This window comes from Hoplias malabaricus, chromosome X2 (assembly GCF_029633855.1).
Source record: "Hoplias malabaricus isolate fHopMal1 chromosome X2, fHopMal1.hap1, whole genome shotgun sequence".
NCBI classification, from domain to species: domain Eukaryota; kingdom Metazoa; phylum Chordata; class Actinopteri; order Characiformes; family Erythrinidae; genus Hoplias; species Hoplias malabaricus.
Window position 1 is genome coordinate 46068632 of NC_089819.1, and position 16923 is coordinate 46085554.

Genomic DNA, 16923 nt, shown 5'->3' on the forward strand with positions numbered 1-16923 from the left:
AAAGTGGATCAGATAGCCTGGTGTTATCTAAATAATACATGATGGTAGTCCATTTAAAAACAGGGTGAAAAGGAGCTTACAAAGTCTCCAGAGAAAGAGATTGACTAATCAGTAACTGTGGAACTACAAAGTGGCGGGTGTAGAGTATTATTTTAGGCAGTGAAAGGGCGTCCCCAGGCTGTGAGAATGTGTTACTGCAGCTCTGACGAGGATTCTTCTGAACAGCGAAGAGGTGTGGGATTGTGGAGGGCGGTAAAGAGCCGTATCTGACACAGTGAGCGATTCTATCTGAGGAAGGTAGCGCCCCACATTTCGTAAGTGTTCGAGATGCTGATGGAGGAAGTTTCGGGTTTGTAGCCGAGAGTTATACTTGAAACAGATGCGCGGTGTTCTCGGCCATGTCTTTCCAGAGAGTGTTCACTTTACCGCGGCAGCAGTCTCTGCTGCTCCCCGCCGTTCTGAACCCCTTTGTGCTGGACACCAAACTGAACAAAAAAGAGAAAATTAGAGTGAGTACTGAGCAGTTCTTCTTTCATTCTTTACATCTCTGCACGTTTGTGTGTTGACAGAATGCTGTGCTGAGAATAGCACTGAAGGCGGGACTGTTATTGTAAGTGTGTCCACTGACTGGTCACAGTTAATCTAATCCGAGGAAAGCCTTTGGCCATCCGTGAACTCTACTATAACATAAACAGCAGTGTAGCTTTAGATTAAGCGAAGTACCTCATTGTGAATTTAGCTGGTGATTATTTTACCTTGTTGTGTTATTTTTATATGCTAGAAGTGGTGTAATTAGCAAGCATTTCGGCTTTGAAACTGTGTTTCACTGTCTAAAATGGGCAAATTTAATCAGACAGGGTTTCTGACGTCAAAAACCCAAGGAACCAGTCCTGCCAACTATTCACAAATGTACTGAATTAATTCAGGTACTGAATGAAGGTGGAGGTCCTTAAAGGAACACTAATCAAAATATTTTACCTCATAGGCTCCCCCTTCTGCTGCGTGTAACTTTGTAGATCTTCTATCAGTTTCCTAAAGTTGTGTTTCATGAGGAAGAAAATGCTAGAATTTGATTGATAAACAGCAGTACAACAGCTTGTGACCACTATTTTCTGTTAGGACGAGGATGAAGGCAGCTTCCTTTTCAGTAGTTTCGAATTTAGTGGTTTCTTTTACATTAATTTATTACCAGCGCTCACTTCTCATAGTCTCATGTGGCTGAAACCAACTTTAAATTCGCCAGTGTCCCGTTAAATGGTTTAGCAGAAGCCACACTGCACCATTTCAGGTTGAAAGTAAAGCTGGCCTGATTGTGTGGTCTATGAAGAGTGAATATTTTCTTTTGCTCAGTGCTGTGGGTGTTCACTGGTGATGCACTTAAAACTAACGTTACCTTATTTAAACAAACGTAATGTTAACATTGAAGAGGTGTTGAATGTTTTTTGTTGCTCCACTATTCCACAGGACAATAAAATAGACAGGAAAAGACACGACAGTCATCTTGGAGCACCTTATCGAGGTTGATCCAACTGCTAGCAAACAAGTTGTATATCTCAGTACTTAAGTGAGCTTTCATTGTTTTTCAGTTAAAGGGTGTCTGGAGAATAAGACACTTTTGATTGCAGCTAATCACTCCATAACATGAGCATCACATCCAACCTACATTGTGATTTTTATGTTTGTACATTTCTCGTAAAACAACCTATTCATGTTTACATCACTGTCCTGAAATCAAAGGAGGTGATTCCTACCCTCTTCCAAAAGATACATAGTGTGTTTTCTGCAGTGCCGAGCCCTGAGTAGCAACAACACAGGAGTTATTCTCCCTATTATAGGTTTAGTGCAACATCATAATGATTTTGAAGCTGTAATTTAAGGTAAAATACTACTTAGTGCTGCTTGATGAACAGAACAAAAAACTGAATATTAATCAAATGTTCTCTGGAGCGACTGAGCTATTTTCAATGCCACGGAAATGACTTCAAATGGTGTTTATGATCCAAAACTCACTAATGCTCTTTTGGCTAAAAGCCTTTTAATCACCACAAGTGTTCCAGCAACTAATCTACAGCCTTTCCTGAAGTGTAGAGCCCTATTGTATTGTAGATCCTGCTCTTTAAAAACTAGGCCATGCCCATATTTTTAACACTTGCTCTGTCTGTACTATGTTTATGTGGTGTGAACTAATTGTAACCAACACAATTAGTAGTAATTTGTTTTGCTGTTCTTAACCTCATGTCTGTTATAGTGTTTTCTCCAGGGACTCATTCTCATACCGCTGCGCTCCATCTTCATGGTTCTGGTTCTGATGGTAATGTGGCCTGTTGCTGCTTTGATAACCTTCAACCGTCCTCTGAAAGGAGAAATGACGCCCATGACTGGCTGGAGGAGGTAAATACTAAGTCATGATTTATTGTCCACCAGAAATACTTAATATGAACAGCATATTATCCATATTATTAGACATCAACAACCTTTAGGCATGTTATTAATTGGTCTTGAACCATGTAATAAACAGGTTATGGAGACAGGTCATCTAAATGCTAATTTCTCCAAAAATAATAACTTTTTGTGTTAAAAAAATATTTATTTCTAAGAAGTTAATATAACTTCTAGAGTATTCCACATGGTTTGCATCAAAAATTGTGGAAGATTATTCGGCTCTGACATGATTATATATGTTTTTACTGTCTAATGTTTAATCAAATACTGGCTTGGCCTAAAAAACTCATTCAGAAACAGTGTAGATGCATGTGCTGGCAAATTAACAAGAGAAAGCACTTGCCACACAAAAGAAACCAAGATACAAAAGTACAGAGAAATAAAGATCAGCAGAACATTTAACTAAAATAAAAAGCAGCATGAAAATATTTAAAATTGGAATAATACACATGGAAAAGTAAATGGTACACAAAATGTTGGCACTTGCAAGAATTGTATAGCTTGTTTGTTGTGCTGTTTGTGTCTTGATTAGCTTCTCAGATAAGAAGTGAAACATTTTACATCTGCTAACAAATATTTAAAATTATACCATGGTATAATAGTTTGCTATATATTTAAACAAACTGTGTGCATTTTATTAAATTAAATTTATCAGTGCACATGTATGGTATCTAGACTGGGCCAAATTGCATATGGCTGTGTTTGGTTGTTCTTAGTTCTGTTTTTAATTTCTCAATCAATTAGTTGTGTTATATGCACATACGTCATAACCAACATGGAATGCAATATAATGTTTAAGGACTATGTCTAATGATCAACTTTCACATAATACAGCATGAATTGTTTGAATGTGTGTTTCTTTGTAGGTTTTTGTGTCGTACAGTGCTGGTGTTTCTAGGCCGGCTGTATTTCTTTGCAATGGGATTTCATGTGGTGGTGAAGGGAAGGCAGGCCAGTAGTGCTGAGGCTCCAATTCTGGCCGTGGCTCCTCATTCCTCATTCTTTGATGCCATAGTCTGTGTTGTGGCTGGACTGCCCTCCATCGTGTCCCGCATCGAGACTCTGGCCACCCCCATTTTTGGCCGTGAGTGTACAATTGCTTTTGGTGGTCTGACTTTCTTTATAGACTTCTATTATCATCAATTGTGGAATTCTAGTATATCATTGCTGGTGCTGTACAGGCTTGACCTGTGGGATTCCTTTTACTGAACACAACTGGGAAATTCAAGAATGAATATCAAATATATTAGCAATGCCAATGCTTACATCGTTACATTAATTTATTCATTCATACATAGTCTGCAATCTCTTATAGATTTCAGGGTCTCGGTGGGTCCATACCTGGAAACACTGGGCGCAAGGCAAGAATCATTACATACATGAACTCATTCATTCATTCATTCATTCATTGTCTGTAACCGTTTATCCAATTCAGGGTTGCGGTGGGCCTGGAGCCTACCCGGAATCACTGGGCGCAAGATGGGAACACACCCTGAAGGGTTGACACACACTCACACATTCACTCACGCTCACACCTATAGTCATTTTTGAGGCGCCAATCAACCTACCAACGTGTCTTCTTGGATTGTGTTGCAGTAGTCTGGCCTTGAATTTAAAGTATTTTTCAGTGTTTTGTCATATTGCCAAGAATATTCATTCATTCATTCATTATCTGTAACCGCTTATCCAACAGCATCCAACAGCCGAACAGCACAAGCAGGGATGTGGCAGACTTGGCTAAAAAATCCCTTAAAACACATCTCCACCGGTCTTACATGTGCCTGCAACCCACGTTCCCTCACCTCAGCCTCCGCGTACTTCAGCTTCTTCCTTTCAAATACTTCATTTACTGCATCCTCAAATGGGACTGTTAAGTTTATAAAGAAATATAAATGTAAATAAACTATCCGTCATAAGTTGCTCCCAGCAAAAACTTAATACGGCTTGCCTCCATTGCCCACAATTCTTGCCAGGAAATCTTCCTCTTCTCTAGATTCTCCCATCGAAGCCAATGGCCTTGTTTTGCCTGTGACGCTGCTGTTGCGCACCATCTTTATAATTTCCTCAGACAGCTTTCTTTGTTGCTTTCTCTGATCCATGTTATGCATATGATGATACAAACCAGCAGAGTGGCAACTCTTCTCCATTTAAATAGTTTTCATGGCTGATACTAATTAAAGCTAGTTAGTTAGTTTGAAATATTACTGTAATCTGCTGGTTTATCATTTATTTCTAATAATAACAACAAATATGTCCAGGCCATTGAACAATCAACGATATATCTCTTTTCACACTTGTTTACTTTGGACTATGACATATCAAATGCATGCAGTTATATGTGGATAAAATGTTTCAGTTAGCTGTAGGGGTACCAACTAATTTGTCCATGTCTATATATGCTGTCAGATGCTTGAATGGCCTAATTTAAAGGAAAGAAGTCTCTTTTTTCATGAAATGATTCACCCATAAACTGACGAAATCCTCTTTAACCCTGGAAAAACCTTCACACAGGTTTGTTTAGTCAAAATTGTCCAGTTCATCATATGTTTTTACCTGCTTTGAAAAAATAAGTTTTAAGTTAACACCACTTGGGAAAAAATATGCAGTGTATTTACAGCATTGCCATTTAAAGAAGCCTCTGTCCAAGAGTTAAGAGCATCATTACCCTGCCTCTCAAAACCTAACGTTTTATTTTTAAAATGTAGACACTTTTAATAAAAAAAGTCAATATGCTGTCATTAATATGGCATTCATTATTATAAAATATTGAATAAATATATTGAACATATAACACCCTAGTCCAGAATTATTAATTAGCAGCTGTATTTCAGATAACCTGAAGCAATTTACATAATGAACAGAGCTGTAGGCTTTGCAACTTAGCAGCATCAATTTATTTTATACCATAAAAACACATAATCTAAAAATCTCATGGAGTAATGTATCAAATTTAACAATACAGGTTTTACAGACTGTGTTTGAAGCTTGTGTCATATGTTTCAGGGTTCCTGCGATGCCTTCAGCCTATGCTTGTGTCACGCCAAGATCCAGACTCACGCAAAAACACCATCCTAGAGATCAGCAAACGTGCCAAATCTGGAGGCCGCTGGCCACAAGTCAGTTCAAGTGACTGTTTTGTGTTGTAATGCATAATTTTTGGCAACATAACACTATATGGTGTAATTTAAAGAGGCCAGAGTTTCACAACCTGTTTAGAAAAGGGAATTTCAGAGTTCAGTCTACATGTTTCGAAAGCAGGAAATTACTTTGGAGAGCTGTGTTTCTGAATAGTGTGAATGAAGACCTGACAGTTCTTACTTTGCCCACATTTTACCATAGGAAGTTTAATTTTCAGTGGAAGTCAATGTAAAAGATTTTATTCCGAGTTCCATTTTAGAGCATTTCTATTGGTCCATTCATCATTAAAATTTCACACAGTGATAAGGACAGCTGCTGTGTTCAAATAATGTAGTAAAATAATAATCTACAAAAATGTAGATATATCTTTTTCTTTGGACAGCAACAATTTCCAACCATTATGGATTGATTTCTTTCTACATACAATGTTTTTTAAATTATACAAAAAAGCAGCTTCATTTATTGGTTTTCTTGACTGTTTGGTTGTTTGTTTTAGATATTGATTTTTCCTGAAGGAACATGCACAAACAGATCCTGTCTCATTACATTCAAACAAGGTAAGAAGACAAAGGTTGCATCACAAATGGCTCCATACTACCTATGTAGTGCAGTATAGTCACACAAATAATGCACTAGATTTCCAGTAGAAAGGTGTATATATTTTATGGGTGTGTTATGCAAAGCTTAAAGGAAATGATTATAATAATGACATAATTTTAAACAAGAATAATTCATACAAACTAGTGGAGCAATTTGCCTTCCGTGCAAATATGCAAATGTATAAAAAGGAAGAAGGCTGGGAATCTGAATGAAGCACTTTGTTTTGCTTACAGAATCAGACATTATGCTGTTTACGAAGGGTATCAAAAACAGGAACACACAAACGAAAAGTGATTTCATATCTAGAGATATGACCAACAGACCAACCACTTCCTTCCTGTAACTTAAAACAGTGAAAATCATATTTAGAACATTTTAGCATTGCAGGCATTCAGGATGATTCGTTGGTGCTGATATTTATTGAATTAATTTAACCTAAGGCTTCAGTCACAAACCATATTAACTACATAGAAAAAGCTAAGTAATCAGCAATTATTGACTGACCATACTCTATAGTATGATAAATAGGATTCTGTAATCTAGGACACAGTATGATCGATGGGCTCTTTGACTGATTCACAGCAACAATGTATGTTCACTGATACCCAGCCTCTGTCCTCGGATGGAGAATGTGTTAACCTCTGTGGGCTTTGTCTCATTGAATTTGAACTATGAGCTCACTGGGTGTGAATGTGTTTAAACCATGAGAAGGAGAGTGTGAAAGAGAATGAAAGAAAGCCTGTGTTAAACTGCATGCTTTGTTGATTTTTCTAGGTTACAATACGTTAACCTGTCCTTTACAGATAACCTGTTCATTGCACCATTACTGTTTATTTACTGGAGAATTAACTATAAAATGTGGTCTTTGCTAAAATTAAGGCACGTTATAAAAAAATCACGTTTTATATTTTATCTATAGGCTGAACAAATAAATAGAAACTGTATGCCAAAATAAGCAAAAAATATATTTTGCAAATGACTGTGTGTTTCTCTCTGTTTGCCTTTGCAGGTGCCTTTACACCAGGAGTTGCTGTTCAGCCTGTGATTATAAGGTACAAGAATAAGCTGGTGAGTGACTTGCAACAATTTAAACTGTGATTTTAAATGCATTGCCAACACTGACCCTTTCAAATACGGAATTTCCTAATATCTATACTTCATTCTACACTGTCCAAAAATGTGTAACTTTACAAGAGATGACAACGTTGTTCTTTCACATTGTAAAATGAAGTTGATGTGTTCAAATGAAAAATTAATATCTTAAATAGCTGATTTTTTATAGGGGGGTGCAATAACAATTTATTCACTATATTTTCTATTTATGTTTTTGGGTTCTTTTATGTGTACAGATATAAAATGATGTATAACATTGTTAGATATTACATATAAAAACTATGTATACAATGTAGTTACCGGTTTTATGAACTAGCTTAAAAGCTACACTCTAAAGCAAGGGTAATTAATTCAAATTCATTAAGGTCCAGTTAGAGAAAACTTTCTAAAGACAAGGTTCAGAAGCTAATGTATAAATTGCATTATAATCAGTGCCATATCATTTACATTAAAATGGTGTGTGTGTGTGTGTGTGTGTGTGTGTGTGTGTGTATATATATATATATATATATATATTTATAGTATAATTATAGCATCATTTAATGTAGTTAACAACTGAATGTCAAATCAAATTATTTAAACTAAATTTCAATTACATTTCAATATATTTTAACAAGATTTATGAATAATTATAAATAACAAATACTCTAAATAAACTGTCCTTTCTTCATTTCAAATAAAATGTACAAATAAAACAAAGATTTAGAAAAAAACTAAATGCATATTTTAAATAAACTCCCAAATGACATTTGCAGTTGCAGTTTACTTTACTGTATTTACATAACCAGCAATCTGATTGGCTCTTATTACTGGAGGGCTCTGTAAATTTGGGGCCTGGTAGGAAACAATTCCCATGCCCTCCCCATTCTTAACACTTTTTAGTTCAGTGTAGAGTATAAACAAAAAACCAAAAGACTGCCTAGTTTTCTTTAAAGGGTTTTTTTGCTGTGAAGCCTTAGAAGGACCATTTTTGTTTCAGTAAGAGGCTAATGAGTCATATACTTATAAGAGGTTTGTTATTGTGAATAACCTCATCCACATTTCCACATGACAAACGGTAACTAGGTCTTCATATGTTGAGCACACCACATTTTCTAATTAATGCTATACTCAATAATATAAACCACACAGAAAGAGTGCTCCCAAATAGATGCAGTGTTGACTATTTGAATCAATTTTATTTTCCTAAAATGCTAAGTGAAAATGTTTCTCAGTGCTCAAATATTGGCTCCTTAGCAGGACACATGGACACATTAAAACATACAGTTGTATGAAAAAGTCAATTGTTAAATTAAAAATCACGTTAGTGTATGTTTTATTCTCATCTACAAATTTCATGTCAAAGTAAATCTAATTGTATAGGAAGTGCTTTTCATATAGGAAACTGCATGTAAACCGATCATGCAATGTAAACAGTATAAAAGGAGTCATAAAAAAAAGCAAAAGCAGAGGAGTCGTAAAAACAATATTACGTAGATGTATTTCATTCAGATTCAGAAAGACGTGCCTTCTTTGCAATCAGAAAAACAAATCCTGGATACTTATCAGTAACTTCACTTATTTCCTTGTATAAAAAAATTTAAATAGTGGGAATTGTCTGAGTTAGACTTGTCCATGAAAAACCCTCCACATGCTTTCAAAAGTGGATCAGGTTTACTGATTAAACTGAGTCTTATCTGGTTAAACTGCAGGGAGTTTAGCACTGACAAGCTCACAGAATGTCAGGAATTTTGCTGTTTGTCATCCAGTGGGACTTTTTGTTTTGTATATTTTGAGGGGGGCTGGGACTTGAATCTGGGTATCCATCAATTTCTGTGATTTTAAGGGAAAAAATGAAAAAGTTTCAAAGGCAGATTCTGTTTAAGGTTATACATGTGTGTTTTTACTCTGTGGTACTGAACTGAAACAGAGAACAGTTCATTTTCATAATGGCAATTTATCTTCATTCTCTCTTCTTCAGGACACAGTAACATGGACGTGGCAAGGCCCCAAATTGTAAGTGCTGAACATTGTTAAATCATGAAGTGAATTTCACTCATAAAAATAATCCCAAGAATGAAACCCATTTCATGACTCACACTTAAGTTTATCATCACAATATCAAGACGACGCTTCTGTATAAAAAGTCAAAACTGAAGCCACCCTCTCAGTTTGCTTAGTAACTAAAGACCTGATAATATTTCTCAAGATATTAGAAATCTACTTTCATCATTATCTTATCCGTTTAATCCATTTCAGGGAATGAATCTACTGTGATTTACTTATATAATAAACAGTGTATATATATTTATTCAGTGTGCAACACTTGATTTTAGCTCTTGTCTGTTGACAGAGGCCTAAAGGGGGTGAAACAGTTCAATCAAATCTGGTTTGTTAGCCAGAATTTCAGCTGTATCTGGGCAACATTATGTGTCTAAAGGATTCTAGGCACCTGCTTACCAAGTGCCTCTTTGGAAGTCGAAGAATAAATGCTTGGACATTGTTGTAGGATGATGTTGTATTCAGTTATTACTGATGTCAAGTGTATTCAGTAATTGTAAGGGGTGTTTACATATATTTGAATGCACATGGTACCTGCTGCTAGTACATGATTAGAATTATTAGAATTTTCTTCAAATACTTTACCATTTCCTGGGCCTTAATTGAATGCTGTAAAATTAATGTGAATAGAAATCTTAAGAGAGTCTTTGAAGGTGAGCTAACATCTCTGTTACTTCCTGTTGCAGGGGGACCCTGCTTCTTCTTACACTTTGTCAACTTTATACATTGGTGGAGATTGAGGTTAGCCACCTCAGGTATCTACTTCTCTGTTCTAGCTTCTGCTTTTGAAGGGCTGTCTAAACTTTTCAGTAGCATTACATGCTAGTGGCATCAGAGGGATTAAAATTAAAATTAAACATACATTTGAATGTACAGTGTAATTAATACACGGTTTGTGCAACAGCTTTTTAAACACAGGCTTCTCTCTGTGTGTTTTAGTTTCTCCCACCATACGTTCCAACAGAAGAGGAGAAGAAGAATGCCCATAAGTTTGCTCATTCAGTGAGGAGTCTAATGTCTGAGTAAGAACAGGAGATTTCCCTATTTAACACAGACAACCAGTTTATACTGAACCACGTCATACGTGCTGAAGTCTGACTGTACTGATGATTTTATCCTATGTGTGTTGCCAGGTCATTGCGCCTTCCAGTAACTGATCACACTTTTGAGGACTGTCGTCTGATGATCTCTGCGGGGGAGCTGACCCTTCCCATGGAGGCAGGACTAGTGGAGTTCACAAAGATTAGCAGAAAGCTTGAGTATGGAAAATGGTCCAGTGCTTACCACTGTTCTGGACACTTTATTTTTTGTGTTCTAGAGAACTTTTTTTTTTCAAAAAACTCTTGCACTTATTGGATTCTACAAAAGTCCAATAAGTGTTGGTGAATTGATTGTCCCAGCTATATGGGGTACACACAGATGCTTTTAAAGTGTTGCTCAGAAGCCTGGATAAAATTGCATTAAGAAAGGCATCCAGCGTAAAATCTGTGTCAAGGCAAATAAACAGAAAGTTATTCAACTAATTTCAAATGAGTTAATATTGAATTTTGTATTCATTATTTTTTATTAAATATCTTCATAGTAATCTTAAATGCTTGTCTCTGTGCCTCCTCTAGTCTGAAATGGGACAATGTCAAGAAAGAACTGGAGAATTTTTCGGCCATAGCAAGCTCGTGCAAAGGAGGCCGAATCAGAATTGAGGAGTTTGCTGAGTTCCTCAAACTGCCCATCAGTCCAGTTCTTCAGGAGCTCTTTGCTCTGTTTGACAGGGTATGTATGTTGTTTTTGTGTAACCTTTTATAAAACAGTGTTTTATGTTTATGTAACTGACAGTCACAACTGAAAGTCAGAAATGTATTCATTAAAGGAACACTACATAATATTTTTACCTTAAATTACATCTACTGCACTGAACCCAACTGCGCTCAGCCATAGATGAGTAAAAGGCGGAAGACACATTTTGTTGTACGTTGTACAATGACAGATAATTGCACATTGCAATATTCAAAGTCATTGTTATAATCCACTGATTTGTAATAAGGAGACCACAGCCTCTGTCTTTGCTACTCTGGGCTCGGCACTGCAGAACCTGCACTATATAACTTTTGGAAGAGGGTAGGATATTATCCCCCTCCTTCCCATTCCCCCTGGATTCAGTACAGTTCTGTAAAAATTAATTTTCCTAGGGAGAGCCCCAGAAACACAAAACCCAAATCTTACCAAGTGTTCCTTTATATTAATAGATTAATAAGACAAAATGATTATTGGATTTCAGGTCTCCTTCTATCCATCTTACTAAAAGACGCAATACTAAAATTTGGTTTTGTGTGTATTATTGTAGGACGGAGATGGCACCATTGATTTCAGAGAGTACGTCATTGGTGTTACAGTGTTATGTCGACCAGCTAACACTGAAGAGGTCATACAGACGGCATTTAAGGTACCCACCTACTAATGGCATATTAGTTTGTATTAAAACACTTTCTAATGATTGAATTTGGCAATTTTAGTGTACACTCACTGACATTGTAAACAGAATGGGAAGCTCTAAATCAGCTGATCTTGACCAATGCCAGGCATGAGTTAAAGTGTTTTAAGGGTCACAAAGTATAGGGCTAATACAAATGCAGTTTTTTGTTGTTTATTTAAAAAAATAAGTTAGATATATCAGGTTAAAAATATAACAATATAAATATAAGAGATTAAAAATTATATTTATATTGCTTAGTTTTGGTTTGCCTTTTCAGGTTATAGCTTCTTTTTTTTTACTGTTAATTATTTATATAAAACTGAAGGTAAATATGAATTATACTCAACACTAATGCTGTCATCTCTCACTATAGTTGTTTGATATAGATGAGGATAACAACATCACAAGAGAGGAATTTGCTTGCTTACTGCGCTCTGCTCTGGGTGTATGTGACCTCAATGTTTCTACACTCTTTAATGAGATTGATGCCGATGGATCAGGACATATCACATATGGTAAGTAGTAAATTGATCTCAGGAACCAAGCTGTGCTAATAGATCTCTGAAGTTATTCTGCAGTGTAGTTCAGCATCATGGCCATAATAAGAACTCTGCTTCCAAGCAGTTATCCCCTATGGGCCAAATATAGCATTTTGAGATACATTTTAGAATTTTAGTATATTTCTTCAGACTATCTCAATTTTCTTTATTACAAATCCATACAGGGGGTCAACATGTGAATATTTCAACATGCAGCTAAGATTTATACAAACAAGAAAGCTTTTGCCAAATGTGGATTATAGTGTGATTAGTTAGTGTTGTTATATATTAAGGTTAAGATTAGGGTTAAGGTTATAATATATATTATTAATTAATTTCTTCATTGTCTGTAAGCGCTTATCCAGTTCATGGTCACGGTGGGCCCAGGACCCACCCAGAATCACTGGGCGCAAGGTGGGAACACACCCTGGAGGAGGCAATATACAATATTATTTTAGTGTGTCAGCTTGTTTGTAGCGTATATGCAGTATTTGGACAGCTAAAGGAATTCGCAATTTAGAGAAAACAGTGTCACTGGAAATATATTTAAAGTGAAAAAAAGTGTGCAACATATTTGTTTGTCACTTTGTTTCTGTGTTACTGCCACCATTTTGATATTTAAAAAAAATGCACATGTACAACAATATACAAAATAATGACGCACACCGTATCTTGACTATTACAAAATGCATTTGCTGTAATGAATCATAACAATATTAATTAAACTCTTCTGTCTTTACTTTAGATGAGTTCCGCTCCTTTGCTCTCACCCACCCTGAGTATGCTAAACTCTTCACCACATACATTGAGCTCCAGCGATACCAAGGGCTCCAGGCAGAAGGTCCAGACTCGGACTCCTTCTCCCACTGCTGTATGGTTTCACCTAACGACCACCAGGAAGACTCAGACAAGAAAGAAGACTAATAGCAATAGGCAGTGTCCATCCTACTGCACTCTTGAACCTGTGAAATGTGTAGAACATCACTGGAAAGATTTTTTAAATTTTATTTTAAACACAACCTTCCCCAGCAAAAGAAATTCTGCCTATTTCAGCTTAACATGTGCCTTAGCCGTGTACAGTGTAACTACGTCTTACCTGGATGTCCACAATATTTTTCCAAAGGCTGCAAATCTCTATTATATACAGTTCAGCAAATCTGGGTTGAGCTGGATCCACCTGGTGTTTATATAATTTCATCAGATATTTGCTGCTTGTCTCAGCTGTTTTATTTATAGCATTCTATATCACCATTCTGCTTATTGGTGGAATGATTTTTGGAAGATATTTAGAAGATAAGAGAAGTAGATATGAAATATGATTCATAACTGTTTAAATACAAGATGTTAGGAATTAGTTAGGAATTAAACATATAAATCAATGTCTCCCAAACTCTTTTCTGCAGTGCCCCGCTTTTATAGATAATATTTTCATGCCCCACAGACACATACCTGTCTTTTGCTTCCAAGCGTCACTGAAATTTATTTTAAATATTTTAATTAATTAAAAACTACAAAGTCTTATTGAACAAAACTAAATAAAATGACAAATCACATGTACTTTATACATATCCTGTAGCCTTGCTACACCAGCACCCCTGCACCTGACCCCTCAATAGCTCCTCCCACTGCTATAAATGCTGCCAGGTTTAAAGCAAAAGAAACAAAAAACCTTTTGAAAATAGAGCCTCTGTGGTTGTATATTCCACAACTAGCACTGTAGAAACTACACTGTGTACCTTTTTTAGGAGGGTAATGCCAGGCAAAACAGAACAGGATTAGCTTGCACCTCTTGTAATTCCATGATTGTGATTGCAAAGAATGTAAAATCTTCATAGAAAAGCTTGAAATAAAATAGGATCCTCTGGAGCAGCTTCACACGAGCGTAACATCAAAATGCCCAGTGGCTAATGCCAGCTAGATTGGGTTCGGAGCAGTGAAATTACATTGTCTGGAGTGATGGAGCTCTGAATATTTTTGGGGTGAGTTGGAGTGAAGTTTGTGATCCCGAATAATCCTCCAAAATAAGTATTTGACCTTTCTAATGCTCTTGTGTCTGATCCTGAAATATATGATTTAATATATTGTCTAAAGCCTTCCAAGAAAATTAGAAGCAGTTGCTGTTGCAAATGGAGTATGTGTGCACTTGCCAAACTCTTTTATTGCTTTGTATATTGGGTCACTGATTATATTTTTAAAAGAAGATGGCAGTAAGATGAACTCTGAGGGCCTGAGGCTCTGAGGATGCTTTCGTTAATATATATAATATATAACACTCTCTTCTGTTACTTTCTTTTTCTCTTTCTCTTTTTCTCTCTGTGCTCAGGGACTCCGCTACAGAAAGTTTCCAATAATCAAAGGGTTTTTTTTTGTTTTGTTTTGTTCTGTTTTATGCTCGGCATCTGTGTGTATTTGCATTTCTATTGAGAAGAGATGTTGCTGAGTTAGCGCTCTGTCCCTGTTGCTTGTTTAGTGTAATGCTCAGCTAGCGGCTGAAAATAGGCCAATTTGTGAGCAAACAGGCAACACAACACACACAAGCAGCTTGTTCCAGGGGTGGGCTTCTCCCACTCAAGTGCAGGTTGCAATTAGGGCTGTTTTTTGTTAACACAGCACTGTGCTTATTTTGCAATAAACAATACACTGAATTTTAACAAGCTTTTTTATAGCATCTTTTATGTTACACTGTTTGAACACTTGTTCAGGGAAATATTTTTCCACTGTAGAGAACTTACAGGAGAGAGATGCAATGGGAACAGCTGAGCAGACAAGAAAACACCACAGCTCCCATACTGAGGTCTTCCAGCAGGTGACAGCAGTGTGCTATCCTTGAAGACTGAGAGTGTTGATTAGTCTTGTGTGACAGGAACATAGTTCAAAGGATGCTTCAGTGTCTTATTGTTGGGTTTGTTGCACTAATCTGCAAATGGTAAAGCTTAGAAACCCCCTTTCATTTAATTATTTTCCAGTCAAAATGGTCAGTATGTTAAACTACAGCTAGATTTCTCAAACTTGAAAGTATTGTTTACAAACTGCACACTGGAGGCTTTTTCCTTGCTTTTTCTCCTTTAACCTTCTCCTTCTAAATGCATTCAGATTATCTTTAACCTACTCTTCTCAGCAAAAACAGTAAATAACTTGTATTTAGTGGTTGTTTGTCTAGAAGTTAAATAAACGAAGGGTGATCTTTAACGTTTTCACGCTTGGTGTTTTGTGTGTGAGTTTTTGTGTGTGTTCATGTGTTTTATCACAATTCAAACAGCCTTAGAGGTCAGTGCAGAGTGCACAGAGGTCAAAGAGGTTGATCTTCAAATAAAAACAGACCGATGCACCCAGTGTTGTCTGTTCCTATTGAGCAAAGCTACACATAAAGCATTGTTAATTTGCTTTGTCACAAAGCAAAAGCCAAAAGCCAGCTCAAAACCGCCATAAATATAACACAGTAACAGGGAGGAAAGCAGCATGCTTGCACCCATGGACTATAAAATGTAATTAACCCTTTAAACATTAGGCCTACTAATCAGTTATAAACTACATATGTAACTACATGTAAAAAGCAGTGTATAGTGTGTGCTACTCCAGAGCTGAGGCCTCATTATCAATAAATGTGTTTGGCATTCATTAGATTTTGAGAAAAATGCAACCAACTGAGCTAGAGGTGTGGAAAGAAAATCCTGAAAATCCTTCAAGATGTGCTGAAATTAATGGAAGCTGTAGAGTGGATAAACGATATACTATGTATATGATTACTCTTTTTACTTATACTCAATTACATACACCAGACACTAGAACAAAGACACTGAATGAGAAAGTATTGTGTAACGTGTACATCAAACATGAATGTCTGTTCATTTTTAAAGGACAGGGTCGATGATGATGATGACTGTGTCCTACAGGAGACTGATACTCCTCTGTGGTCAGGCTCAGCCGGAAGAAGGATGGAGCAGCGGTCACTTTATTAAAGGCCTGCTGTTCGACATGCTGCGATTACAGCTGCGATTTGCACCCTCTATTTGTTTTAACCTTTTCAGAGCAGAGAAGCCCATTTCATTTTAATCACAATTGATGAGATGGCATGCGATCAATTAAGTAACATTGTTGCCTCTCTCTCTCTACCTCTCTGTGATATTGCTGTATCCATTTCGCTGCAGCCTCAGGTCGAGTCTGTCCAGTCAAATCCTATGCAATCAGTGTCACTAATCTGGTTTTATTTGCACAAGCTGAACGAGTGTTGGCTATCAGGTCCTCAGAAAGTGGCCGTCTGCCGACACAGATGAAGGAGGAACTGATCAGATGTTCATCTGGGAAAGGTCAGAGCTGATGAGCCGGACAGCTAATTAACAGGTTGCCAAACAGCTGCAAAAACGGCTTGTTCAAGTATATGGGCAAGTCAAAGGAGCCATGGCCTTTTTCTTTGTAGAGATACCTCCGTGACAATCTGCATTTAGTTATTCCTGCTGCACTCCGTACAATTAGTAAACTCAAGTGCTTTAAAGTGTCCATATTGCTTTTATTATCTATACTGGAATGTATGGCATCAAGTGGGACTCACTTGAGCACTCGTATATTGTTGTTGTCCAAAGA

General features: G+C 36.7%; 1 protein-coding gene across 1 annotated transcript; it reads left to right on the top strand.

The window, feature by feature from the left end:
* Positions 1–320: 320 nt before the first annotated feature.
* On the top strand, positions 321–15514 carry LOC136676831 (lysophosphatidylcholine acyltransferase 2-like). The gene is made up of 14 exons (XM_066654077.1): positions 321–509; positions 2249–2391; positions 3309–3526; positions 5446–5558; positions 6077–6137; positions 7190–7248; positions 9254–9288; positions 10020–10074; positions 10273–10355; positions 10467–10592; positions 10950–11103; positions 11675–11773; positions 12177–12318; positions 13088–15514. The coding sequence occupies exons 1-14, from the start codon at positions 399–401 to the stop codon at positions 13264–13266; spliced, it is 1578 nt and encodes a 525-aa protein (XP_066510174.1). The 5' UTR covers positions 321–398; the 3' UTR covers positions 13267–15514.
* The last annotated feature ends 1409 nt before the right edge of the window (positions 15515–16923 follow it).

What these genes read in the sequence shown, in the direction of transcription:
- LOC136676831 (XM_066654077.1), top strand. Translation starts at nt 399, where the DNA reads ATGTCTTTCCAGAGAGTGTTCACTTTACCGCGGCAGCAGTCTCTGCTG. An exon ending in GGCCACCCCCATTTTTGGCC is followed by an intron (nt 3,527 to 5,445) that starts GTGAGTGTACAA and finishes CATATGTTTCAG; the next exon opens with GGTTCCTGCGATGCCTTCAG. An exon ending in GTGAGGAGTCTAATGTCTGA is followed by an intron (nt 10,356 to 10,466) that starts GTAAGAACAGGA and finishes GTGTGTTGCCAG; the next exon opens with GTCATTGCGCCTTCCAGTAA.